This window comes from Lissotriton vulgaris, chromosome 7, assembly GCF_964263255.1.
Source record: "Lissotriton vulgaris chromosome 7, aLisVul1.2, whole genome shotgun sequence".
Taxonomy (NCBI): domain Eukaryota; kingdom Metazoa; phylum Chordata; class Amphibia; order Caudata; family Salamandridae; genus Lissotriton; species Lissotriton vulgaris.
In genome coordinates this window covers 1,205,110,060-1,205,136,747 of record NC_141695.1, presented here as the reverse complement: position 1 = coordinate 1,205,136,747, position 26,688 = coordinate 1,205,110,060, and the positions used below count along the sequence as shown (strand labels likewise).

The following is a 26,688-nucleotide window of genomic DNA, read 5'->3' as shown; positions in this document are numbered from 1 at the left end:
AAAGATTCATTGTTTTGTTGACCATTTCAACTCCAGCGATGCCCTTAATTGTGTGCATTGCTGTCTCTACACCATCTGGTGCACCAGGATCATGTCCTATTAATATCTGTCTAGGTAACTGCTATAGTTCTGTGTCCACCCTATGTAATGCAGTCCTCTGCTTCATTAATGGAACAGATTTTCTCGTATGACATTGCCTGTCTGCTGAATGGAGATGCCAGTGGAACTTGGACAGAAAGTGTGAGGTAGTCATCTTCTTTGGTTCAGTCCTCTCCCATTTTATTACAGGCTGTGGTGTGATCTGCAGTCATTTGCATTCCCCCAACTAACGATCCTGATTACTAGTCAATTAAATTGCTTAGGGAGCATGCTTGTATATGCTGCTGAGCTGTTATCTGCATTTTCTCTGTGTGGCTGTGGATACACATGTTCTGCTCACTCCTGCTATTTAGCATTTGATGATGACATTTGCAAGCAGTTTTTAAAAAAAGTATATCATGATTCCTTCCTTAGCCTACAAATCACCAGCTGTAAAACATCTTTAGGTTGTTTTTTTTCTTTTTTCCTGGCATCTGATTAGGACGTTTCAGTGCCAGATCACGGGCAGGTATCTTGGGGATCTCTGCTAGTCGAGAATTCAGGTCCAACAATGGAAGAACTCCATACTAGAGCAGTAAATGCTTATGGATCTGCTTTGAGCAGGATTGATGCAGCTTTTTCAGAAAACCTTGTCCTGCTAAGAAAAGTTTCATTTGTCTAACCATGGTTGTCTAGGTAATCTACTTTTCTTCCGAGAACGAGGAGTTTGGCTTGCTAGGCATTCAGGTGCAAAAAAGACAGTATGGCACTGACGCCAACGACTCAGAACAACACCGCAAGATGCAGCTTCAGTACACCAAACATATTCTGCCCAGAACTGCTTTGATGCCATGGGCCATTATAACATAATGGGGTAACCCAAATTACGTCTGTGGACCTAGGTATCAAGTGGCACAGAAAACAGTTGGTCCTAGTCTGATCATGCAATAAAGCTGAAAAATATTTGTGATTTGAAATCCAATTCAAGCATGCACACAATCAGCAAAAGGTATCAAATGCAAAAAACTTCCTTAAATGTGCACCGGGCATAAAGAACATTGGAACCTATTGACTTTAAGAGAAGATACCTGTTTTTATTCAGACGCCTATTAAACAGATAGGTACGTTACCATGCTTAGTAATAGTTAGGAGGTTGATCCAAAGGAAGGGGCGTGCAAACCGTGGTGCTGATGCGTGCAATAGATGAGGTGAAAAAAGTGGGAAGATGTCAGAGTGAAGATAATCCAAAACACAAATTTACAATAATTACCAATAAACTAGTTAGAAGTCAAATCAAAATGAGTTAGACATGGCCTTTCCACCATTAATCTGCAAAGATTTGTCAACCATTTCTACTGACCCCACATATCCCCGAAAGTGGAGTTGTTTGTCTTCGCCTATGTCACCCTGTCAATCCAGTGGCAAAACAGGTGGACACCCAAAAGTTCCACTACCAGTGGTTGGGGTTCCCTGTGAAAGGATTGACGTAGACATAGTGGGTCCATTGGAATCACCCACAGCCTCAGGAAACACATTCATGCTGGTAGTAATGGATCATGCTAACCGGTATCCTGAAGCAATTCCGCTTAGGATTACTACAGCTCCTGCAGTTGCCTAGGACCTCATTGGTGTCTTCACCAGGGTAGGGTTTCCTAAGGAGGTGGTTTCAGACAGGGGTACCAACTTTGTTTACATACCTGAATCACATGTGAGATATGTGGAGTGAACTACAATTTCACTACATCTTACCACCCACAAACCATTGGTCTTGTTGAAAGGTTTAACAAGACATTGAAAGGCACAATGATGGGGCTTCCTGAAAAACTCAAAAGGAGATGAGACGTCCTCTTGCCATGCCTTCTTCAGTTACATGCAAGTGCCTCAGGAGGGAGTAGGGTTTCCCCCATTTGAACGTATCCAGTATTGGGGTATCTTTCATAGATTCACATGCTTAGAATCATCCCTGCCGACTAGGTGAAAGTCTCGCGGTATAATAAAACATATACATAATAGTCATAAAAAACATTATACAATAGGCTACTATGGACAACAAAGTCACTACATTAGCCTTAGTCCTTTTGTAAAAAGAACCAAATTTGGAACATAGCCAAACAGGCTGCAGCACCCTCTTAGAACACTCCACAGAGAGGCAAACCCTCAGATTTTCTACCACACGTTGTGGGACTGGAAATCTCCCTGAGCTCTGCACAGTTTTCTTCACCTTTGGTTGAACTTTGTGAGTAGCCATGTCTGATTTTTCTAATAAAAATACATTTTTGCCTTGTTCTTCATGTGGGAAGAAGAGACTAAATTTTCAAGATCCCCACAAGGAATGTATTTACTGTCTTTATCTAGCACTCCAGGTTAAAGACTGCAGGATTTGTAGAACTTTTCCTTTCAAGACTTTGAAAGACAGAGAAGGAAGACTGCTGGTTTGGCTGGAGAAGTTGAAGGCTACATCTAATGTTTCAGGAGATGATGGCAGTGTTAGTCCTCAGGTGTCCACCCCTCTAACCAAGAAGAGGGATCGATCTGATGATCCCCCTGAGAGACAGAGTAAGACCTTGAAGAAGCCTCACTCTCAGAATGGTCACTCTTCCTCTAGAAAAGAGAAGCTTTCAATCTCTTCAGAGGTGAAATCTGGTGAAAAAGGAAATATTTCTGTGAAAATTGCCTTAAAGCAGCAAAAACTCATTCAGTGTGTGCCAGGATCGAGCCGATGTCGAAAAAACCACTGTCGACGACAGTCTCCTCAGATGGTGAGTGCTTCCTCTTTGCTGACGTAGAACATCCCATTGTCGACGATTGCTCCGTCGACTATATCATTGCCTGCTTCGTCGCTGTCGACAATACCAACGACTACCCAGTTCTCGTCGACACCTACCTCGTTGACAGGGTACTTGCTGTCGACGCTACCGCCGTAGACGATGATTCAGCTCTCACCGACTGGTCCACTGACGATGAGACGACTCCAGTCGACTGGTTCAGACGACTAAAGCAGCGGCTTCAACGACAACATCGTCAATTATGGTTTTTCCGTCTAACGTCGACGGTAGCTTCTGGTTCGAGGCATGTGGGCTGCTGAATTCATAGCTGTGCATAGATCGCCGCCTAGTGTTGGGCCCGGATGATTGCATATTGTTGTCCTGGAAGAGTCTTTGAAGTATCACGAGATATGTGGCTCCTCCCTCGGACTACAGTGCGCATGGGCATCCTCTCCATCCTCAGATTGTCTTTTTCCGCCATTGGGTTTGGATGTACTTTCCTTTACTCGAAGTTCGGAATCTAAAAAAGTAATTCTAAAAGGCCGAAAGGCCTTAGAGTTCGTCGCTATTGTTTCGATTGGTCTAGAGAAACTTTGTTTAGAGTTATCCAGCTCCGGACGTCGAATCGGGCCGCAGGGCCTTCTCGACGCCACGTGGACTGGTCGTGGATGGAACTGACTCCTTTTAAAAGATGCCCTCAATGTAACGCTAAATTCCCACATACAGACAAACACCCTGTATGCAACAGATGTCTATCCCCAGATCATAACGAAGACGAGTGCCTAGCCTGTGCTCCGGTTCGATCCAAAAGGACGATTCTGAATCGAAGGGCTGCTAGGTTAATAATGCAGCAATCGGCACCGGAGCCAGAAAATATCTTCTATGAGGAAGAACTTGCCGAAGAATCGGAGGGACAGTCCGATCAAGACTCAGAGCATGAATCCAATTACTACGTCGACGACGAAGAAGACATCGTCGAGGTAGGAGATGACGATCAAGGAATTGGAGTTGTTGAGGACGACTCCAGTGACTAAGCGGGGCGAATCGTGAGTACACCGCCCCACAAAAACATTACGTCGGTTCCAAAGGCTCAGGTCGCGGCATCGCCGGAAGGCCTTAGCCAAGATCTCGATACCGATTCTATAGCCCAGCACTCCAGCTCGGCTAAAAATATTCAAAAAGAGCCATCTCATAAACATCATCAAAAATTGGTATCGAAACCAAAAACAGTGGAACCGGAACCAAAACCAAAACTGATAGACAATACAGTCTTCGGAACGAACTACGTAGACCCCTCTGAGTCGAACAGAAAGGTCTGCCGAGCCGAAAGCCAACGTGCCTATACAAACTCCGAAACCAAAGGCCGTCGACCTGATAAAATCTGCTCCGACTGCAAATAAAACAAAAGGGGTACTTCGAGAAGGCCTCGATCCCAAAAGGGTCGTCGAACTGAAACAGTCAACAAGCCAAAAGTAGTTCCATCTAAAACTGTCGTGCCGAAGCCAATCAATCCAAAGAGGGGCATCGATCCGAAAAGTCAAGGCATCGTTCCAAAACAGCTTTCGAAGACGCCTCAAGTTCAAAAGGAGTCGATCGAGCAGACTAGAAACGTCGAACTGATCAAAACATCAGCTCCAAAGAAACAAGCACAGCCAAAAACACGGTTGGACTGCCGAAACCTTTGGGACCAATTAAATTTGGACTTCCAACTCCCCTTGACAAAACGCAAAAAACTCTTGTAACGTCAAGACTGGTCGACCCAAAGAGCAGTGTCTGACCAAAACAATTAAAGACAAAAACTGCTGAAGAGATCTTCTACCCAGACCCCTCAGCAGAAGAACAGTCAAAACTCTATATTGACCCTAATACTGGCAAAGTTACTCTCTACAAAAGGAAAGTCAGGCCAGTATCCAGTAAAGACTCCTAAACTATCCCACTAAAAAAGAAAAGGGACTGTGCTACTTCCCCTATTATCCAGTATTTGGGTGTCTTTCATAGATTCACATGCCTGAATCATTCCCCGTCGCCGAGACGGGAGCCTCCGGTACATAAAAAAGTAATGTCCTAAGGACATACATAGAGAATATAGGCCGAAGGGCCTCCCCTTTTGGGGCCTTTCCACGTCCTTATGTAAAAGGACCGAACTCTCATCGTTAGCCAATCAGCTCCGACCTCCCTCTAGAACCTTCCCGGGAGGAGCCTCCGTCCCTCAGATTTTCTACCGCACGTTGTGCTAGGGAGTCTCCAACCTGAGCTCTTCAGGTTTTCCAAAATTCGAAGTCAAACTTCGCCGAAGTTCACTTTGTACGAAAAGGATTTTTATCCTATCATCGACTACATGTCGGAATCTAATAGGAAAGCTTCGTCCATGGCGGACTCACAGAAGAAAGCCCTCCTAAGGGCCTGTTCCTCCTGCGGCAAGCAGCGGATTCAAGCGGAGGACAAGCACGACCTGTGCTTATATTGCCTGTACCCTGACCACGTCACTGACAAGTGTAGGGTGTGTAGAGCCTTCCCAAAGAAGACGGTTAAGGAAAGGGAAACTCGCCTTCGCGAATGGCTCGACAGGCTTAAGGTCCGAGACACTCTGGAATCTTCCGAGGGTAGTGTCTCCGCGACCTCCAAAGTCTCCAAGAAGAGACCCAGGGTGCAGTCCCCTGGAGAGACAGACACTCCTCCCAAGAAGGCGCACAGGAAGCCTTCGGAGGCACGCTCCACCACCTCCTCCGTGTCTGTTAAGGATGGCCAGAGGTTCAAGAAGCCCGCTCCATCTACTAAGCGGACCACCTCAGTCACGACCACTGTGTCGACCACCACGGCCTCATCGCCCTCCGCGACGGCCACGACGACCACCACTGCGTCCTCAGGCGCACCGGTCTCCTCGACCATTCCTCTGAAACCTTCATCCAATACGAAGGCGGCCTCTTCGTCACCTAAGAGGTCTAAATCTACAGGTACGCCTTCGCCGAAAACACCTCATACCGAAGGCTCGTCACCTAAGACGTCGAAGTCAAGTTCGTCTCCTAAAACGTCGAAGTCAAGTTCAAAAACCACAACTTCGACAAAGATATCTCAAGTCCAAGGCCCTACCATCAGTAAGGCGGCGACACCCTTATCCCCGCAAAATTTGATGCCATTGACCCTGACGGAGGTGCCCAAATCACCAACACACATGGCGGGGGCGCCATCTTCACGCACGTCGTCGGAAGAGACCCAGGCGCCATCTTGGAAAGAATCGAGATTGGTCGAAGTCTCTATTCACTCGATTCCGACGCCCTCGGTTCGCCCAACAGTGGAGTTGGCACCCGAGCAAGAACAGGAAACACTCCAGAGTGAGGAGTCAGACGAAGAACAGGAGGTTCACGAAGAACACCAGGACGTCCACGAGATCCGGGACGGAGTTATGTATCAAGGCAGCTCCCTGAACGTCGACACGGGGAACACCCCGATGATCTGTTTGCCACTGTCTCTGGTCAACGATTTGAAATCCCTGGTGCAGGATTATAAACAACGGTTCCCGGACGCCGACAGCGGTGCCCAGGTACCGGTCACCCAAGCGCAACCATCAGCCTCGCACCCTTCCGCTCCCCAGGCCCGTCCTCGGAGCCAACTCCGACCGCAAACCCAGGCGGAGGACTCATCGGAAAGCGAGGAGGATGAGACGGACTTAGAGGAAGGCGAGGTGCAAGACGTCGCCTCGGACCACAGAGACGACGATGCCGATGCTGCGTCATCACACCATTCGTCTACCCCGGCATCCCCGCGACCGCGCCACTCTGAAGCGGCGGACGTGGGAGGTTTCCACAAGCTGGTGGACAGAGCTGCAAGGAGGTTTCACATGGCAGTGGAATCCGCGGAAACGGAATGCTTCCTCCATGATTTCAAGGAGCACACCCAGAAATCGGCCAAGTCTATTCCTCTTATAGACTTTCTATGGGAACAGGGCAAGAAGCTGATGCTCACGCCTGCTTCGGTGCCTGCGGTGGTTCCGCGCCTAGATAAAAAATATAAGGCCCCGAACTCCGCACCTGCCTGCCTGACAGGCCACCCCAAAACGGACTCGGTTGTCACTCAGGCGGCCCAAAAACAATCCCGCAACCCCTCCTCGCCGCTGTCCGCACCCCCGGACAAGGAAGGAAGGAAGCTGGACACCATAGGCAAGAGGTTCTCCACCACATCCGCCATGTCCATCAAGGTGGCAAATTCAATCGCCCTCCTTGGCCGCTACAACCGCCAGCTATGGGAAGACATAGCTCCCTATCTGCAAGGCCTGCCGGCCACGGTCCAGGACGAGGTGAAAGCTCTTCTAGCGGAAGGACAAAACTCCGCGGCAGAAATTATCGACTGCGCCATCGACGCAGCCATGACGGGATTCCGCCAGTTGGCCGGGGCTGCCGTGCTCCGCCGCCAGGGCTGGCTGAAAGCGACGTCTTTTCGGCAGGAGGTCCAATCTAAGGTGCTGGATATGCCGTTCGATGGTCAATTCCTCTTTGGGGAGAAGATAGACGAGGCACTCCAGGCCATCAAAAAAGACACCGACACGGCGAGGGCTCTGGGCTCCCTCCAGTCCCGGAACCAATCCTTTCGAGGGGGCCGCTCCAGAGGTCAGTACTCCTACAGAGGTTCCTACCAAAACCGGTCGTCCTATTCCTACGGCAACAGGAACCAGCCCCAGCAGAAGCAACAGTCCCGACAGTCATCCTATGGGAGATCGTCCTTCAGAGGCAAATCCGCCAAGAAGGGCACTGGCGGCCGCCAGTGACCATTTACTCCAGCCAGTCCCACCACCGTCTCAATCCTTTCGAATTGGGGGAAAACTGAGCCACTTCCTCCACAATTGGCAAAAAATCACTACGGATCGGTGGGTACTACAAATAATTCAATTTGGACATTCCCTCGAACTGGTCAACACCCCTCCCAACACCCCTCCGCTGAAGCGTGCTCACAAACACCTGCACCTCCTTCTCCAGGAAGTCTCCGCCATGTTGGTCAAAGGAGCCATCGAAAAAGTCCCGGAGTCCCAGAAGGGGAAGGGTTTTTATTCCCACTTCTTCCTGGTCCAACAGAAAGGGGACAAGTGGAGGCCGATCTTAGACCTCCGGGCGCTCAACGTCTTCCTGAGGAGTCAATCCTTCCGGATGGTCACAATCCAGGAGATCCTAGGAGCACTGGAGAGAGGAGACTCGATGGTCTCCCTGGACTTACAGGACGCCTACTACCATATCCCCATCCTAGTCAGGCACAGGAAATACCTACGGTTCGAAATAGCAGGCAGGCATTACCAGTTCAAGGTCTTGCCGTTTGGCCTCAAATCTGCCCCACGTATCTTCACGAAGTGCTTGGCGCCAGTGGCAGCCTTCCTGCGACAAAGGGGTCACCAGGTGTTCCCCTACCTGGACGACTGGCTAGTGAAGGCTCCTTCCCCGGTGGACGCGCTGGCTTCCTTCAACGCCTGCAGCGCTCTCTTCCAACAGCTGGGTCTGACGATCAACCTCAAAAAATCATGCACTACTCCGTCGACGAGGATCACCTTCCTAGGGGCGACCCTGGACACGAAGCGCACGAAGGCGTTCCCCTCAGAGGACAGGATCAGCAAAATACTGTCTCTGGCCGCGGCGGTGGCCAAGAAGCCTCGCATCAAGGTCCGGACGTTCACCTCCTTGCTAGGGATGATGTCTTCATGCATTCTCCTTGTACCGCACTGCAGGCTCCGCATGCGCCCCCTGCAGGAGGCGTTGGCGAGACAATGGAAACAGTGTTCCGGCTCATTCGACGACATTATCACAATCACACCGGCCATCATAAAGGCCCTTCTGTGGTGGAGAAACAAGACACACCTGACGGCCGGCTTGCAGTTCCTCCTGCCGCCGGCACCACTGGTCATCACGACCGATGCCTCACTGGAAGGCTGGGGCGCAGTACTGTTGGACCTTCGAGTCAGCGGCAAATGGGACGCCCAGGAGAAACAACTACACATCAACCTCCTGGAACTGAGAGCAGTGTATCTGGCTCTACAGGCCTTCCTGCCACGTATCGGCACTTCCCCTGTGCTCGTCAAAACAGACAACACCACGACGATGCACTACCTGAACAAACAAGGGGGAACGCGATCTCTCTCTCTCTCACGAGAATCGCAAAAAATCTGGAACTGGTTGGTGGCGCACGGCCTCTCCCTCAAAGCGGAGTACGTTCCAGGGAAGGACAACACTATCGCGGACGCCCTCAGCATGCAGACCTCTCTCTCCCACGAATGGGAGCTCAACGGCGACACGGTGGCCCACGTCTTCTCACAATGGGGCACCCCGAGGATCGATCTCTTCGCGACGGCAGGGAACGCCAAATGCCGAAGCTACGCAAGCTGGCATCCCCAACGGGGGTCGCTGGGAAATGCTTTTTCCATCGGCTGGTCCAGCGTGTTTGCGTACGCTTTTCCTCCGTTCCCGATGATACCGAGGCTCCTCCGGAAGATGAGGACGGAACCGTGCACGCTGATACTGATTGCTCCGTACTGGCCGAGACAACATTGGTTTTCGGATCTACTTCGCCTGTCCATCAGGCCCCCGATTCACCTGCGACAACACCCGAACCTCTTGACAATGTCCGGAGGCCAAGTACACCACCCGAACCTCCGTTCGCTCAACTTATCGGCCTGGCTCCTGAGCACCGTGAGTTCGGAGACCTAGATATACCGCAGGACTGCAGGGCAGTACTGGCCAAAGCGAGGGCGGGCAGCACGACCAAGACCTACTCGCTGAAGTGGAAGAGGTTCTGCTTGTGGTGTTCGGAACACGACTTACACCCTCTCCGGGTCACCCCGGTACAGCTGCTACCGTACCTCCTACACCTGGCTCAATCGGGGCTGGCTCACGCCTCCATTAAGGTTCATCTGGCTGCGATTTCTAGGTTCACCAGGACCCCATCGGGACCCTCCCTCTGGTCCAGTCGACTGGTAAAACAATTTCTGAAGGGGCTCTACAGATCCTTTCCGAGGCCTCGGAAAGTCCCTCCAACCTGGCAGTTGAACTTGGTGCTCAACCAACTCATGCAACACCCATTCGAGCCCATACACCGGGCCTCGCTCAAGCATCTTTCCTGGAAAACGGCTCTCCTGCTAGCCCTGACGTCAGCCAGACGGGTCAGCGAACTTCAGGCGCTGTCCATTCAGGAACCGTATCTCCAATTCAGGCACGACCGAGTGGTACTCAGGCCCAACCCTAAATTCATTCCTAAAGTGCCGTCAGACTTTCATCTGAACGAACCAATTGTCCTCAAGTCGTTCTTTGCGGACCCTTCCACAGCAGCAGAAAGGGCACTGCATTCCTTGGACCTTAAAAGGTGTCTCAAATTCTACTTGGACAGGACCAAAGACGTCAGGAAGTCTTAACTCTTTGTGGCCTACAGCAACCCGCACATGGGGTTGCCCTTGACAAAACAGAGCATCTCACGCTGGATTTCTTCAGCAATTGGTTTCTGCCATGATCTGGCCGGACGGCCTTTGACAGACCGAGTGGCTGCCCACTCGACCAGAGCGATGTCAACGTCAGCGGCGCTCTTCGCTGGAGTGACGATCCTGGACATCTGCCGAGCGGCGACATGGAAGTCCCCGCATACCTTTTCCAAGCACTACTGCCTGGACATCGAACTGCAGAAGGACGCTGCAGTGGGACAAGCGGTGCTGCGCCATCTCTTCCAATAAGGTGAGCCTTACCTCGTCCCGCCATCCAGGTATGCACATTCTTCATGGGTTTTTTCTGCTATATGCAGGGCTGTATATTACCATGTTTCTCTCATGTTGTCTGTAATTTATGCAGGCCTGCTTGATGTGAGAATGTGCTTTACCACTAGGCATGTATAACTGCTGGCTACTCTGATTCAGGCATGTGAATCTATGAAAGACACCCAAATACTGGATAAGAAATGCGTTACTTACCTGTAACAGCAGTTATCCAGTATTGGTGTCTTTCATAGATTCACATGCAACCCTCCCGCCTCCCCGGTAAGGACTCACGTACCTCTATGTCTACATTGCGACACCCTAGCTGGGTGCGTACGAAAATCTGAGGGACGGAGGCTCCTCCCGGGAAGGTTCTAGAGGGAGGTCGGAGCTGATTGGCTAACGATGAGAGTTCGGTCCTTTTACATAAGGACGTGGAAAGGCCCCAAAAGGGGAGGCCCTTCGGCCTATATTCTCTATGTATGTCCTTAGGACATTACTTTTTTATGTACCGGAGGCTCCCGTCTCGGCGACGGGGAATGATTCAGGCATGTGAATCTATGAAAGACACCAATACTGGATAACTGCTGTTACAGGTAAGTAACGCATTTCTTCTATTTGAGCCTATCCATCCAGCTATGCCTAACCAATACACAGATTCACCCACCCACTCAGAGGAAGAGGTGATTGATGAAGAGAATGAGTATTACATTTACCCAGTAGACCCTGACCCAGACACCCAGCCACAACCATGGGCGGACTCAGTGGACCCTTATAGCTCTACACCCATTCCAGATACACCTGCATACCCTACTAAGCCTTCCCCTACAGAGGATACGGCTGCATTTAATGCACTAATAGACAGAGCATCCCTCCATCACAATGTAGAGATGCATGCAGACCCCATTGAGGAGGATTTCCTTTTTGACACTTTTGCTACATCAGAAAGGTCTGTAAAAACATTACCTATGTTAAAAGGGCTACTTAAATATGCAGGAGACATATTTAAGGAAACCACTAGGGCAAGGGTTATTAACCCTAGAATAGAGAAAAAATACAGGCCAGCACCATTAGACCCCCACATATATTAAGGGGCAACTGCCTCTAGATTCATTGGTTGTATCCAATGCACGTAAATGTGCAAACTCTCAAACAGGAGAAGCTCCTCCTCCAGACAAAGAGTCGAAAATTCTTGAGGCTTCAAGCAAAAGGGCAGCTGCCCAAGCAGCAAACACATGGCGTATTGCAAATACGCAAGCCCTGCTAGCTAGGTACGACCGGGCACACTGACACCTTAGAGACACTCCTCCAGCTTTTACCTGAACCTTACAAGGAACAGGCTGAGGAACTAGTACAGGAGGGAAAGTTAATAACTAATGCCTCCATTAAATGTGCCTTAGACGTTGCAGACACAGCTGCCAGGTCAATTAACACCAGTGTCATGCTCAGAAGACATGCGTGGCTTCTCATCTCAGGTTTCAAACATGAAGTTCAGTCCACTATATTAAATCAGCCAGTAAATCCAGATTTCTGGTTTGGTGCAGCTGTAGATAACATTCTGGACAAAATGAAGAAAGACACAGACTGCTAAGTCGATGGGAGCCTTGCAATCCCAACAACATTGGGGCTCCTTTCGTCGCTCCAATTACAGAGGAACTGCAAGAGGTACCTTGTCACAGCACAGCTCAAACTACAAGGGGAACACGCAAACCACCTACAACAAAAACAATAATAGAGGTGGTTACCGAGGCAATAGCAACAAGGGCAGAGGGAGAGGAGGTAATACCACCAGATCTTCTACCAACACCAAGCAGTGACTTCTTGTCGCTACCCCCAGACCATACAACACCGGTCGGGGGAAGACTACAGCAGTTCCTACCTGCCTGGCAAAACATCACCACGGACAGGTGGGTAATACAAATTATCCAAAATGGCTATTGCCTAGAGCTCATCTCCATACCACCCGTACACCGTTCTATGTCCACAGAACATCTCAACCTATTGCAGCAAGAGGTTATCAGTATGCTGCAAAAAGGAATTATAGAACCAGTACCTATACAACATCAGGGTACAGGGGTATACTCTATGCTTCCTAATCCCCAAAAAAGACTGGTCTCTCAGACCAATATTGGACCTCAGGCCCCTAAATCAATACATTCTATCAGAGCATTTCCATATGCTCACTCTACAACAGGTCTTGCCACTGCTGCAGCAAGGAGATTCCTCGCAACTTTAGACCTCAAAGATGCATACTTCCATATACCTATACACCCGGCTCACAGGAAGTATCTCAGATTCACAATACAAGGTCAACACTACCAATTCAAAGCCCTTCCTTTTGGTGTGACAACAGCCCCACGGGTGTTCACAAAATGCCTAGCGACAGTAGCTGCACATCTAAGAAGACAGCATATTCATGTCTACCCGTACCTGGACGACTGGCTAATACAAGCAAAGTCGGCCCAGCAATGTGCCAGCCACATGTCTCGCACCATTCATCTCCTACACAGTCTAGGCTTCTCGCTGAAATACCCAAAATCTCACCTACAGCCGTCCCATGTACAGCAGTACCTGGGAGCAACAGTAGATACTCTAGCAGCAAAAGCATACCCTAGCACATCAAGGATCAACAGTATGCAACTGCTCATCCAAAAGTTCAAGCCACAACACTCGCTCTCTACACGAGTGTTTATGCAACTCATAGGCATGCCGGCTTCGTGCATATCCATAGTCCCTCACGCACTACTACACATGCGTCTGCTACAACAGTGCCTAGCCCAACAATGGAACCAGGCTCAAGGACAATTGAAAGACCTAGTGTTGGTAACCAGTCGTGCATACAACTCTCTACATTGGTGGAATCCACAAAACCTTTTCAAAGGTCGACTGTTCAAAGAACCCGTACCACAGATAGTCATGACGGCGGACGCATCCCTGTTAGGATGGGAAGCCCATGTCCTTCAGTACACAGTGTAAGGCCTATGGACAACACAACAAAAGAAAATGCACATCAACTTACTACAACTGATGGCAGTTTTTCTGGCACTGAAAGCATTCAAAATACATTTGTGCAACAAGGCTGTTATTCCGGATGGACAACATGACCGCAATGTATTACATACAGAAGCAGGGAGGAACACACTCCACAACTATCACACCTATCTCAAAGCATGTGGAAGTGGGCCATTCAAAGAAATTTTTTTCTCATGGCGGAACACCTCCCAGGCAAGGACAATCAAATAGCGGATCTGCTCAGCAGACACAGCCAACCGATGCACGAGTGGGAGATTCATCCCAAAGTGCTACAACCATACTTCCAACAGTGGGGACAACCAGACCTAGACCTGTTCGCCACAAATGAAAAAGCAAAATGCCAGTACTTTGCCGCCAGGTTCCCACATCCACAGTCACAGGGGAATGCGATATGGATGAACTGGTCAGGCAAATTAGCGTACGCTTTTGCCCCAGCACCACTAATACCGCTGGTGGCACGCAAAGTACGCCAACATCCAATGACACTAATCCTAGTTGCTCCAACATGGGCGAGGCAACAGTGGTACACAACATTTCTAGAACTCTCCGTGGTGCCTCATCAAAGACTGCATCTAACAATCGCTCTTCTAACGCAGAGCCATGGAGACATACAGCACCCAGATCTGCAACAGCTGAACCTTGCAATCTGGCTCCTGAAGTCCTAGTGTTTGGGTACCTAAACTTACCTCCAGACTGCATGCATATTATCAAAGAGGCAAGAAAACCTGCTACCAGAGCATGTTACGCTTCAAAGTGGAATCGTTTTGTCATTTATTGTAATAATGACAAAAACCCATTAGATGCTTCAGCACAAAACATCATTTGATATCTTTTGCACTTACATCGTTGCAATTTAGCTTATTCATCTATACGAGTACACTTAGCTGCCATAGCTGCTTATCTTCAAAACAGACAGCATCTTTCGCTGTTTCGAGTGCCAGCAAATAAAGCATTCATGAAGGGACTCAAACGAATCATTCCTCCAAAACACCCACCTTCACCAGTCTGGAACCTAAACATTGTTTTAACCAGACTGATGGGACCACCATTTGAGCCGTTACATTCATATGAATTACAATTTCTAACATGGAAGGTGGCTTATCTGGTAGCGATTACTTCGCTTAGAAGAGTTAGCGAGCTGCAAGCTCTAACTATTCAAGAGACATTTATCCAGATACATGCAAATAGGGAGGTGCTTAGAACAAACCTTAAATTCATGCCAAAGGTGGTATCCCACTTTCATATCAATCAGAGAAACGAACTGCCAGTGTTCTTTCCAAATCCACAGTCAGTACCTGAAAGAGCACTACATACACTAGATGTCAAAAGAGCTCTTCTTTACTACATTGACAGAACTAAGGATTTTAGAAAAACTAAAGAATTGTTTGTTGCCTTTTCAGCACAACACAAAGGCAACCCAATTTCAAAATCCGGTTTAGCCAGATGGATCGTTAAGTGCATTCAAATATGTTATCAAAAAGCAAAACGCACCTTAACAGTTCCCCCAAGAGCGCATTCTGCACGCAAACTGACGAGTGGTGGGACCTCGACGACCCTCTCGACGACTGACACACCCACATGTGGCGAGATGTTGGCCGTCGCGACTCTTGACTCTGACCCCCTCGAGGGCAGCGGAGAGTGTCTCGACATCTACGGAACACTCGACAGAGACTTAAATCTCTCAGCACCCACAGCCTTCGAGCCCGAAATGTGGTGCCTTGACGCCGACTTACTTGCATGCGGCGGAGACTCTCGAGGTCGAGATGGTGTTCCTGAAGAGTATCTGGGCCTTTTCAACTGCGACTAAGACTGTGAATCTCTTGTCCCCTTCCTCTTTCTAGGGTCAGGAGAGGTGGAATGTCACCGCTTTTGATGTTTGCTGGAAGATGATGTCCTGGGGCCTCCATGGCCACCACCCTGATGACTCTTGTCCTTTTCCAGCAGTGCATGGAGTTGTATGCGTTCCCTGTCGCGCAGGGACCGCCTGGAGAACTTCTGACAATGGTGGCACTGGTCAGGATTGTCTGAGGATGGGAGACACACAATACACACTGAGTGTGAATCTGCCAGTGTCCTCTTCTTGTCACAGGAAGGACATTTCCTGAATAAGTCTGGCATTCTGACAGGAAAAAATTCATGGAAGTCCACAAAACCAGCAGCAGAAACCTTTAGAAAACCGAAAACGTTGAATTTTCTGAAATCTCTTCAAAATCCGTTTTAGTCACATAACTGAACAGCTCAAGCTCCAGGATCCTCTCAGGAGGAGCCGGAATAAACTGACCTAACTGCCACCTATGGTGCATCATGGGTGCAAGGGGTCTCCAGCAGGTCTTAAAGGCACTGTACGCCTACTCTAATGCCTTGAAGGCAAGGTGTCAGTTTTTCTTTATTTCTTTACACTCTACTGCAGCCTACTGGCAAATGCCTGCAATTACAGGTTTCTCTATGGCAAAAAAGCATTGTTGTATGACAAATGTTTACTGCTCTTTCTTCCTTAGGGGTTGGTAGAGTGTAGGTACTACTATACACACTCTTGAAATTTCAGCACTTTGGCCATTGTGGAAATGTTTTAGGCTGCATATATGTGTCATAGTTTACGACTTTGAGTATACCCCTGGATGAGAACTAGGATTACAGGTAAGTAACTAATCATTTTCCACCACTGAGTGCAGTGGCTATTGCCCCCTCATACCTGGATGTATTGTTACTGTCTGGTAATATCAATGTTCTAGTTGGACACACTGTTCTTTATGCCTTGTCTCTTACTCTTATTTTGTTTCGGGGCGTTGGAGAACCTCCGACAGACTCGTCCCTGTAACTGGGGTCCTTTGCCTTCATCATGTGTACGACATGTATTTATGAGTGTTTCCAAGTTATGAATGGACTCATGGATGTCTTCTAGACTAGCAGTATATGTATTCTGCACATTATTCCTGGCCGATGACTACCATATAAGACAGCAAAGGCTAAATTTGCACAACTATTTGCCTATCCTCAAAGTTTTGGGTGGGTGGGAGGGAGTCTTCTACTCATTCCTTTTGTTTCTAGTGAAGGGGTCAAACAAATTCAGTCTTAATCCATTTCCTATGTTATGCCACCTTTTTTGGTGCCAAATGCAAAAAGAACTATTGATGGACAGAATGCAGAACAATGTCATACATTTACCCCAGTACAGAGATCTGTGCCTAAATCCATAGTTTTTTTGCTCACCATGCCATTCCAGTTTGAACCCAGCCACATGCAAATCAGTCTTGACCCTGCACCCAATGGGAACAGTCCAGCCCGAACTACCAGGCACTGGGGTAGCATGGTGAGCAAAAGAATGATGGATTTAACCCAGATCTTTTGACTGGGGGTGAATGTTTTGATTTGTTCTGCATTCCATCAATTTTGTTTTTTATCTTCTTTGGTGCCAGCCCTCTAGTGGAGGCCAATGCACAAAACACCTGAGCCAGCTCGTCTTGGTGTGAAAGCTAGACTGTGAGCCTGCAAACCCTGGTGAGTAACAGCAGTTCTCTCTCCTAGTTTTTTATGTCTCCGGCGTTAACGGCGCGAAGCGCGGTCTCGCCAGAGACCTATTGTGAGCGACTGTGCTTCCCAGGAGAGTGGACAGGAGTTGGCCACGCGCAGGGAATTGAACGGGCCACGCGCTCGCTGTGGCCAGCTCCTGTCTCCTCTCCTGGAAAGCTCCAAGACCCCAAGACCCACGCATGCACACACAGACGCACACACGATCGCCCATGCACGCACATACATAGACACCCCCCCACGCATGCACACGCACACAAGTGCACCGAGCACCCCCCCCCCCCCCCCCCCCCCCCCGTCGCACACATACATACACACACGAGCACTTACCTGGCGATTCTCGGGGGTCTCCGCTCTCCGCAGGCGGCAGGCACCTGGCATGCGCAACCTCCTTCTGGTGGCCCCGGGGCTCTCCACCGCTCACAGGAGCCCCGGGCCGCGAGACGCTTTCACTCTGCCTGCCTTCTCTTCCCGTCCGGACGCAGCCCCGCCCCCGTCACAGGCGACCTTGCCTGTCTTCCGGTGAGGCTGAGCTCCCCCCCCACCACCACCACAGAGCGTGTGTCGTCGTCGCTTTAGCGGACGCGCAGCCAATGCTTGTTACTCTCTTTTGTAGGACTGGACCTATCCAATGAGAAGAGAAATGCAGGTGCGCTTCATTTTAACATTGTATTGAGGTTGAAATTTGCAGTACATCTGCCCAATGTTCACTATAGTGTTAGTGGTTCCAACTCCTCACTCCATTACTAGACTTCAAATTAAACAAGTGGTGTGTAGCAGTAATGTACAAAGGTGAGGACACCAACCTTTCTGTCCCACACTTGCAAGTGTGCCTGTCTTCCAGGGCCAACAGTAGACAACCATATCCAACAGATACTAGAACGAAAAGTGAGGAGGAAGAGAGTCCACAAACATATATATTCTAAAACTTGATTAAAATACAACACGTGGGGCACATGCGAGCAGCTGTGCTTTCAGAAACGTTTTATCAGTAAGTGGAAAAAAAGACCGGACAAAATGCAACTGAGAAAGAAGCGAGGCAAAATGTGGCATACTGATTACATTTAGTTTTCCCCAAAAATGGTTGGAGTGGCATGGTAGCAGATTTAAAAGTGGAATTAATGCCTGCAAAGAAGGGATGGTGTGCTGTTCACTGCAGAACAAATCTACACGTTGAGACAGTCATATTTTGGCATGTTCTACTTCAATTTGGAAAAGACGTGCATTGTCACAAAATGTGTCCGTTGTACCATCATCTTTCTCTTTAACTCTGCCCAATGTACACAGGGATTTCATTTCTTGGGCAAGAGCTACTAGACAACACGAGCTGAAGAGTGGGCACGAGATTGGCTCTGCTTGCAGCAGGGAGTGCATTTGGCATCATTGCGCTTTAGCCATATATTCCAAACTTTTTTGATATCCTGTAGTCATCATGTACTTAGGGAAGAAGGTAGGACGCTTACTAGGAGAAGAAAGTATTCTACATCTATTTTGGGATTACAGACAACCTAAAAGTGATCATAAATCACTCTCCAGATTAAAATAAAAAAGTTCAAATATCTAAGTGCTTGTGGGCGCCCCATCTCTCCACAGTTAATTTACTCCCTTATCTCCGATCCTTAGTTTATTTTCTCATTGAACCTACTTGGATTTCTTTTACTCCCCAGGATATATAGATGTTAATCTGGGACCTGTAAATTTACTTTGAGTTAGCTGCCGAAACTTAGCATCAATGGCATTAGGATAAAAAGGACAAATATTTTTTCCTTTTTTTTTTTTTTTGCTTTAATCAAGGCATACGTGTGTGGTGAATAGTGGCATGGAATATCTGACTGCTTCCTGGAACAATAGTTTAATGTTAATGTTATGAGCACTCCGCTCACAATTGATTGGGTAGGCTTAATTCTATTTGTAATTGATACTCTGTTTATTTTGTGGGTTGACCTGCATCTGCAGTTAGTATATTTCCACGTTTATTTAACTGATGACTGTTACTGCATCCTTGGATGCCTGCGAGGTTTAGCATTGCATTGCAAACAAACACTTCTATAGCAATATGAGCCTCGTTCGGAAATATAGTCTGCTTCTTTTATCTCCTCCAGCTCATTCTGCACAGCTCTTCACACAGCAATAAATATTTACAGTATTGAGTCATCAAAAGACTTAATGTCAGCTTTTTCATCAAAATGTTGTGTGCTTGTATTTAGGCATAACAATCAGTAAAACTGAAAACTGTGAGCCACCGCTGTAAATTGCATAGCGGTGCAACGCCAACATGTAGCATTTATATTTGCTTATTGTTGGCTGTTTACTACCAGGTAGATTGCTAGCCAGAAGCTGAAATAAGACTCCTAACAGTCACAGCCCATCTATTACCATGCTCTGTTTCCATAACAACTGCCTGTAAAACTCAGATGTCTAATGAAGATCACGACTGCGAATCTAGCTCCTAGTTAGTGCCAGCACTGGAAGACATGCTGCTGGGGATAACACCTGTAGAATATTTCACTTTCCTGGGCTGCAGGCTGAGTAAGTAGACATAATAATTCTTGTCTACGATGCTGCAAGTTCTGGATATAAATGAGGCGCAGCGGGCTTCATTCATGTCGGGTGCATTTTATAGATCCCTCTTTGGGAAGAGGTCCATGTCTGACATGACAGACACACCCACACACACTACACACACACACCCACACACACACACACTACACACACTACACACACCCACACACACACCCACACACACACTACACACACTACACGCACAACACACAACCACACGCAACACCACACGCAACAATTGTTAACGCATCCCCAATTAACTATTGCAGCAATCGCAGTATGATACACTTTACTTTTAAACATATTCATCTAAAGTGCAGCATGCCACCATTGCTACAAAAATAAATACACTTTTTTTTGGCCTACAATTTATTGACTTTTGTTGCAATTAGTGTTTCAATATTTAGCAATGCCAAAAGCTCAAACTTAATTACTGGGAGACCTATTGCATTGCAAATGCTTGTTCTTATTTTTCTCACACATTCGCTCCTAGCTGATTTTCTACCTAAGTGTTTGAGTGTTTATGAAGGTTCTTGGAGGGATTAAAATGTACGGCCTTAAAATCCTAATTCTCCACCAAGGTTATCTTCATGAAATTCCTAAATGACCTACCTATAACCACGAAGATGGGGCTATTACTAAACTTCAGAGAAAGCAAATTAGAGCCATACTGCTGTTAGATAAGAAAATACTGATGCTGTTGGTCCACTGCATTGCGGGTCTTTAAAACATTTTGTGTACCTTATGTTAGTGGTCTGTTTTCTTTAATGCTACTTGCTCGTCGTTTTACGTTAGACTTTCCTTGCAAAAAATAAGTTGAGTGAAATGAGAAGGCAAAATAGTTTGTTTTTAATGTTCGCATACATATCTGTATTTAAAATGTTCTTTTTATGTGTTTAGTTATCCTGCCAATAGGTGACATAGTGCAGTCCTTCTGACTTTAAGGAGGAATACTCATAGTGGAGAACAAGGATCAAAAGTAACTTTCTCAAACAGAGCAATCCTCGACCTGGCTGGGTTCTTGAAATTTTGGATTTAATCGCAATACCAGTTCCTAATAGTTTTTGACTCTCGTCTACTTTTGCTCTTTAGATCTGAAAGCAGCTCATCATCTCGCAAAGAGAAGAAGAAAAGCTCTAAGAAGAGCAAGCACAGGTATGCTGTCCTCTACATGTTCTGTGCATATTCTCAGTTGTGTTCTTGTTATGCCACCCCCCTCTTCCTCCAGTGAGCAGAGCAGTAAAAGGTATCTGGTCGACATGCTGTGTGGCAAAGCGCTGGCTGTCTGCTATCCTTTTAGTGGGACTCACCTATGGTTGCCAGCTTTTATTGCCATAGTGAGGAGCTTGTCTGAATATTGGTCATTCGTGTCTGGGACAACTCTAGATGCTTGATGTCTTTTTATTTTAGTGACAGTTCCTCTGTTTGCTGTCCTTCTGGTTAGGTTTGGTGAGGAAGGTTGACTGCTATAGCAATTTGCTGATCTTGGTTTACCTGGCAGTACTGGGTGTGTCTGGGTCAGAGGTAGCTCTGGATGCATACTGGCCTTTGGCTGTTAGCAACAATAGTACTCGTAACAACAAGAGAGGAAGGGAGACCAGGAACGCTCCTGTTCCCCCCCCCCCCGGATTAAGATGCAAAAGAACAACGTAGGAGCGTCACTACTAAGGATGACTTCAAAATTAAACAAACAAGTAGTCTAGCACATAGTCTTAGTTGCTTGTGAAAAACCTCAATAGGTTTGTTTGAAAGCCCTCACTCACTGACCTGGTCGGTGACATGCTTCATCATCGGGCCCCACCAGGAGTGGCCGAGTGCCACCCTGGTGTGCTGCAACACCAGATTACTGCGGAGCTGGTTTTTGTGAATGTTAAGTGAAAGATAAAAAGGCCAATTGAGTCAAGAAAAGAATATATTTGTTTCGCCAATTGGACAGGGATAAAAAATATTTATATATAGGATAACGGACCAAATTTAAATTTCAATATTATCCAAGCGTGAGGTAGGTCAACATGTTTCAGCCTATGTGAAATGTTATATCAGGCATTCGTCAGAACCAGTGAATTTAAAATATATGTAGTGTTGTGTGTCAAAATCCCAGTGGTATGGGATTGGTATGTGATATGAGGAAAACCTATTTCGATCGAGGATCTTCGAGAAGGCAGGCTCAACTGGCAGCGGCCCGCTTCGCCATCGATACCACGCCAAGTACCCGAGCACCAACTCGCAGAAAGTGTGCAACTTGTGCTTGTCTCCTGAGCACAACTAACAGGACTGCGACGCATGAAGATCGTTCAGATGGAAGAAAACGCTTCGGGATTGTCTGGCTCGACGTCGCAAGATGCAGAGTCAAAACGTCGAATACACATCAGACCTCTTCGGTGAAGAATCAGAGCACTAATTCGACGCACAAGGGGCCGAGGAAGAACAAGGGAACTTGTCTCCATTCCGGAATCGGACTCCGAGATGGTAGAAGACTTACCACAAGGTCCACGTACTGTGAGTACCGAACACCCCTTGACCCAAACTCCAATTCAGCCGAAACAAAAGGCTCCAGACCCACCCTTGCCTTCGGGCCAAGGTTGGCACTGAAGATATTTCAGAAGCTCCACCCTCCAGCTCTGCCTTGAAACACAGCACTAAGCTTTCCGGGTTGGAATAGTCAGCCACAGTCTGGCATCGAGCTGAAACCTGCAGGCTCAAAGCTGAAAACTGCTTCAAAGACTAAATCTTTGACACAGAAAATTAAGCCTCCTTAGGCACCAAAACTGCGCCGAAAAGCAATTCTACACCGACTTCGAAGTCATCAGTGCCGAAACCTAAAACTGCAAACAAAACAGGTGATGGACAGAATGTGGATCAATGTCACACATTCACCCCAGTCCAAGGATCTGGGCCCAAATCCATCGTTTTTTTGCACTCCACACCACCCTGGGTTAGACAATGGCGATATGCAAATCAGCTCTGACCCTGTGCCCCATGGGAACAGTCCAGTCCGAACTACAAAAGCAATGTCCTTCCCAGAACGGAATCAAGCATCCGAGGACCGGACTGGTTTCGAGGTAACACCTCTCATCAGCCCGGCTAGCTTGACTCCAGTGGTGTGGAGTGCCCGGGACCCACGTCTGAGCATCCCCGGCGCACTTATGGCGGTATTGCAAACAAAACAGGTGATGGACAGAATGTTACCCTATGGAGAAAATGTAGGTTATCGGTTTTCAGTTAAGTACTCGACTGGCAGAGTTATGGTTCTGTGTTTAGACTCCAGGGTCTCCCAGGTTCAGGTAGGTACAGTAGTTACACCCTCAGCGGCACATGGGCAGTCGGTTGCAGAGATCTTAAAGTTAGCCCATGGCGGGTAGGGGGCCTTTGGTTGGTGGCTGCTAGCAGGCAGACTACGCGGCTGTGGGAGCGGAGCTCTAGGTCACATGAACAGGGCAAGTGAGGAAGTAGAATAGAACAGTTGCTGCACTTCCAGTGGCAGTTAGGCGGCGGGGTGCAGGGTGCTTTTAGGCCTTCGGGCGCCCAATGTATTTCAATGGGAAAGTTGCTAGATGAACAAAGGCTGCAGGCTCGGGGACGGAGATTCTTCAGGTCCGACCACCAGTTCGAGAGGGTAAGTTGTGAAGCTGTAGGATTGGTAGACACCCAGGAGTTTGGCACAGAGGGCCGTGGGGCGCCAGGTGCCGAGGTGTCTTTTGGTGTTGGGAAACTTTACCCTCTGCTGCTTGTGGTTCGAGGGGTCCCTGGTTGTGATTCTGCAGGCATAGTCAGGAGCGTCGGAGGGTCCTTGGGTGCTGAATTCTGGGTCAGTCGTAGGGTGGGACGTACTCGTGGTCTTTGCACCCGCCGAGCTTGGCCTGTGCCTGAGTGGACAGTGTGCTGGATTCGCGGTTCCTGGCTCCCACCAGGGTTTGTAGATCTTTGAGCAGAACCACTGCTCGTGGGAGTCCCAGTCATTGGATGAGCAAGACACTCCGGTCCTCCGGGGTTTTCGAGGTTGCTGACCACAGGAGACGCCGGGGTTTAACAGGAGCAGGTTCGAGGGTCGACAGGCCGGTAGGGCTGGGGCCAAGTCAGTTGGTGTTGTCCTCTTGTTAGCAGCTGCACGGCTGGTCTTCTATCTTCTTGTTCGTCTTTGTAGTTCCGGATTCAGGATCTAAGGAAGGAAGGTTCAGGGTGCCCCTAAATATTACATTTAGGGGCGTTATAGGTGGGGTGAGGTCAGGGACCAATGGGTCCCTTTCCTGGGGTGAGTACACTCCCTATCCTGCCACTCTCCAGTGGGAGGTGGGCAGGATCTTAGCCCTGATTGGTAGGGCTCCCCATCTTCAAGATGGTGAGAGCCCGGAGTTGTGCTTTACCTCTCCTCCCCCACCTGAGGGGTGGGGTTGGCAGAGGCTGGTACACCCTTTCCTCACTTAGGTTTTTCCGCCTGTCTTCCCGCCAGAGTGGGGGTCAGAACCGGTGGGGGCCAGTTGCTGAGTACAGCAAGTGGCCTGGAGAAGCTCACAAAGGCGGCATGCCTTTTAAACATCCTCTGCCCATCCTGGGGGAAGAGGCCTAGCTCCTCGCCCAGGATGTGCATTATTGCAGGCGCACAGGGTCGGATGGCTCTCTACCCAGGGGTCCAGCAACATTTCTGCTGGGTGGCAGCCTAAGCAGCCTCTCAGCCAGGACGCTGGTGGTGGGTAAGTTTCAGGGGGCAACTTTAAGTTGCCCTCTGTCGTGCACTTTAAATTAAATCCCACACCGGCAACAGTGTGGATTTAATGTCCTGAGAAGTTTGATACCAAACTTCAGTCTTCAGTGTAGCCATCATCGTGCTGTGGAGTTTGTGAGGACGAACTCCCAGCACCATATACTCTTAATGGCAGCACTGCACCTATAGGGCCCAGGAATGGACCTGGGTATGGTAGGCATATAGGGCTCATGCACCTGTACCCACAGCACTGGCATAGGGCACCCAGCTAGAGGGGTGACTGGGCTTGCAAAGGCAGTGTGTGTGTGTGTCGGGTCACAGGGCCTCTGAGGGTGGCACAATAAGTGCTGCAGCCCTTAGGGGCCTTATCTGGTCAGTGCCCTGGGTACCTACGGTACCATTTACCATGGGCTGACATGTGGCCAGAGATGCCAATTCGGTTTAGGTTTCAATACAGGTTTAGGGAAGGAACACATGCCCTGGGCACCTGATTGGCAGGAGCCCAGGGCACACTCAGTTAAAGTAAATCAGAAATTCAGCAAAAAGTGGGGGCATACCATGCAGAAAGATGGCACTTTCTCACATTCACCTACAGATAACGACCCAGATCTTTTCCCTGCAGAGCCTTCCCCTCCTGAAGACTGTGTAGGATATTTAGAAATACTTGCTAGAGCTGTGGAATATCATGGGGTATAATTACACAAGGAATCTCTAGAGGAAGATTTCGTAGTTGAAACTCTCAGTAGCACACAAAGGGCTCACCACACTCTGCCTTTTCTTAAAGGTATGATGAGACATGCTGATATCTTTAAAGATCCAGTGCGTGCTCTGATTCTCACCCCCAGAATTATTATTTTTTAAACAGTTATTATTGAAGATATGACTTGCAATAATTACATTTACAGAATTACATCATCATGAGTTAGTAGATTCCATCATATGACAGTGAGTACAAAGGCTGGGAACATTTCTGATGTACATTGTAGGTTTATCAGCGAACATATATTTGCTATTTATTATCTGAAAACTGATCTGTAGTCTGAGGAGTACAGATACCTCCCCTAAATGTATGCCATTTGTGAGAAGTTGGCCCGATATGCAGTGTTCACTATTCTAGTGACCACTATGCATAGGTCCAAACGACCCTTATGGTGATTTGGTTGTAAGTCAACCTTAGACCAGCTATCCTAGTAGCGTGGATACGAGCAGTCTTCAGGCTAAACTCTAGAGGGCGTGTTAAGCCAGCTGTTATACCATCACATACCCCTTGAACACCAAGTGAAAGGACACCGCACAAGTGTTATGAAAATAAACAGTATATTTATTAGAATCACAACAGCCCTGTACTCCTTATGAGGACAGGGTACTACGCACAGAACAAAACTCTTAGGAAAATACTTCAAGTGCACAATCAATACAAGTGCCCGAGGGCACGGAAAGGTTAGTGGTCTCGGGCGGACCCGATAAGGCAAGTCGGAAGCGAGGGACTCGGGACCCTTAAATAAGGAGGCTATGCGGGCACCGAAATGCCGAAGTTACCTAGCCCCAAGGGCTGCGGCTGCACAAGTCTTTACAGACGTCGGGAGTCTTCGCTGACGAGCCAGGAGCCGGAAGGAAGGAGTTGCTGGCCGGCGACCAGTGGAAATAGTTCGTAGAGATCCAAGCCTGGATCGGAGATGGATGACACCTGAAAGCAGAGGGGACCAAGTTCGTACTACTAGCCAGTAGTCAGAGGGTACCAGGAGGGCACCGGATGATCATCACCTCGACTAGGTGAGTGGGCGACGCTAGGCGCTACAGTCTCACGGACCAGGAGGCGTTGTCGGCGACCAGGATGGAGGTGCGAGCTGTCCCCCGAAGATTGATGCTGTCGGCGTCGCTGGGCCCAGGATTGGGGCAACAAGCCTTGGCGAATTTCAGGGCCACGTGGTGGGCCTAAAATGGCGTCTTGAGTGGACCAGGAGGGTCCGGGGTGCTCCTCTCGCAGAAGGGAGCAAAGGCCAGTCTGGAGCAACCAGACCAGCAGCGTTGGTTGTCGGATGTCGTCAAGAAGGTCACAAGCCTTCGGCTAGAGACCAGACAACGTGCTGAGCGGCAAAAGCAGAAGGGCCCCACGCAGATCGTGGAGATGCTGGGAGGCTGTACTTTGGTGCTGGAGCTGCTCAGGGTCGGGGCTTCTCGGACCCCAGAGCACTCACCAGAGGATCCCTCGGCGGTCGTGCTGGTTTAAGAAAGCGTGCAGGTTTTGATGATGGCCGGTCCCTCGAGGTCTCGTCGCACCCACAGATCTCAGCTGAGCTGACGAT

At 48.6% G+C, this 26,688-nt stretch overlaps 1 protein-coding gene across 6 annotated transcripts in view; it reads left to right on the top strand.

The window, feature by feature from the left end:
* The window catches only part of LOC147703187 (uncharacterized), a 901,849-nt gene that overhangs the window by 294,631 nt on the left and 580,530 nt on the right, over window positions 1-26,688 (top strand). For all 6 annotated transcript variants that reach the window (XM_086931719.1, XM_086931718.1, XM_086931717.1 and 3 more), the window contains exon 6: window positions 20,773-20,835. In XM_086931719.1, coding sequence (XP_086787845.1) covers window positions 20,773-20,835 — 63 coding nt within the window. The remainder of the gene's footprint in view (window positions 1-20,772; window positions 20,836-26,688) is intronic.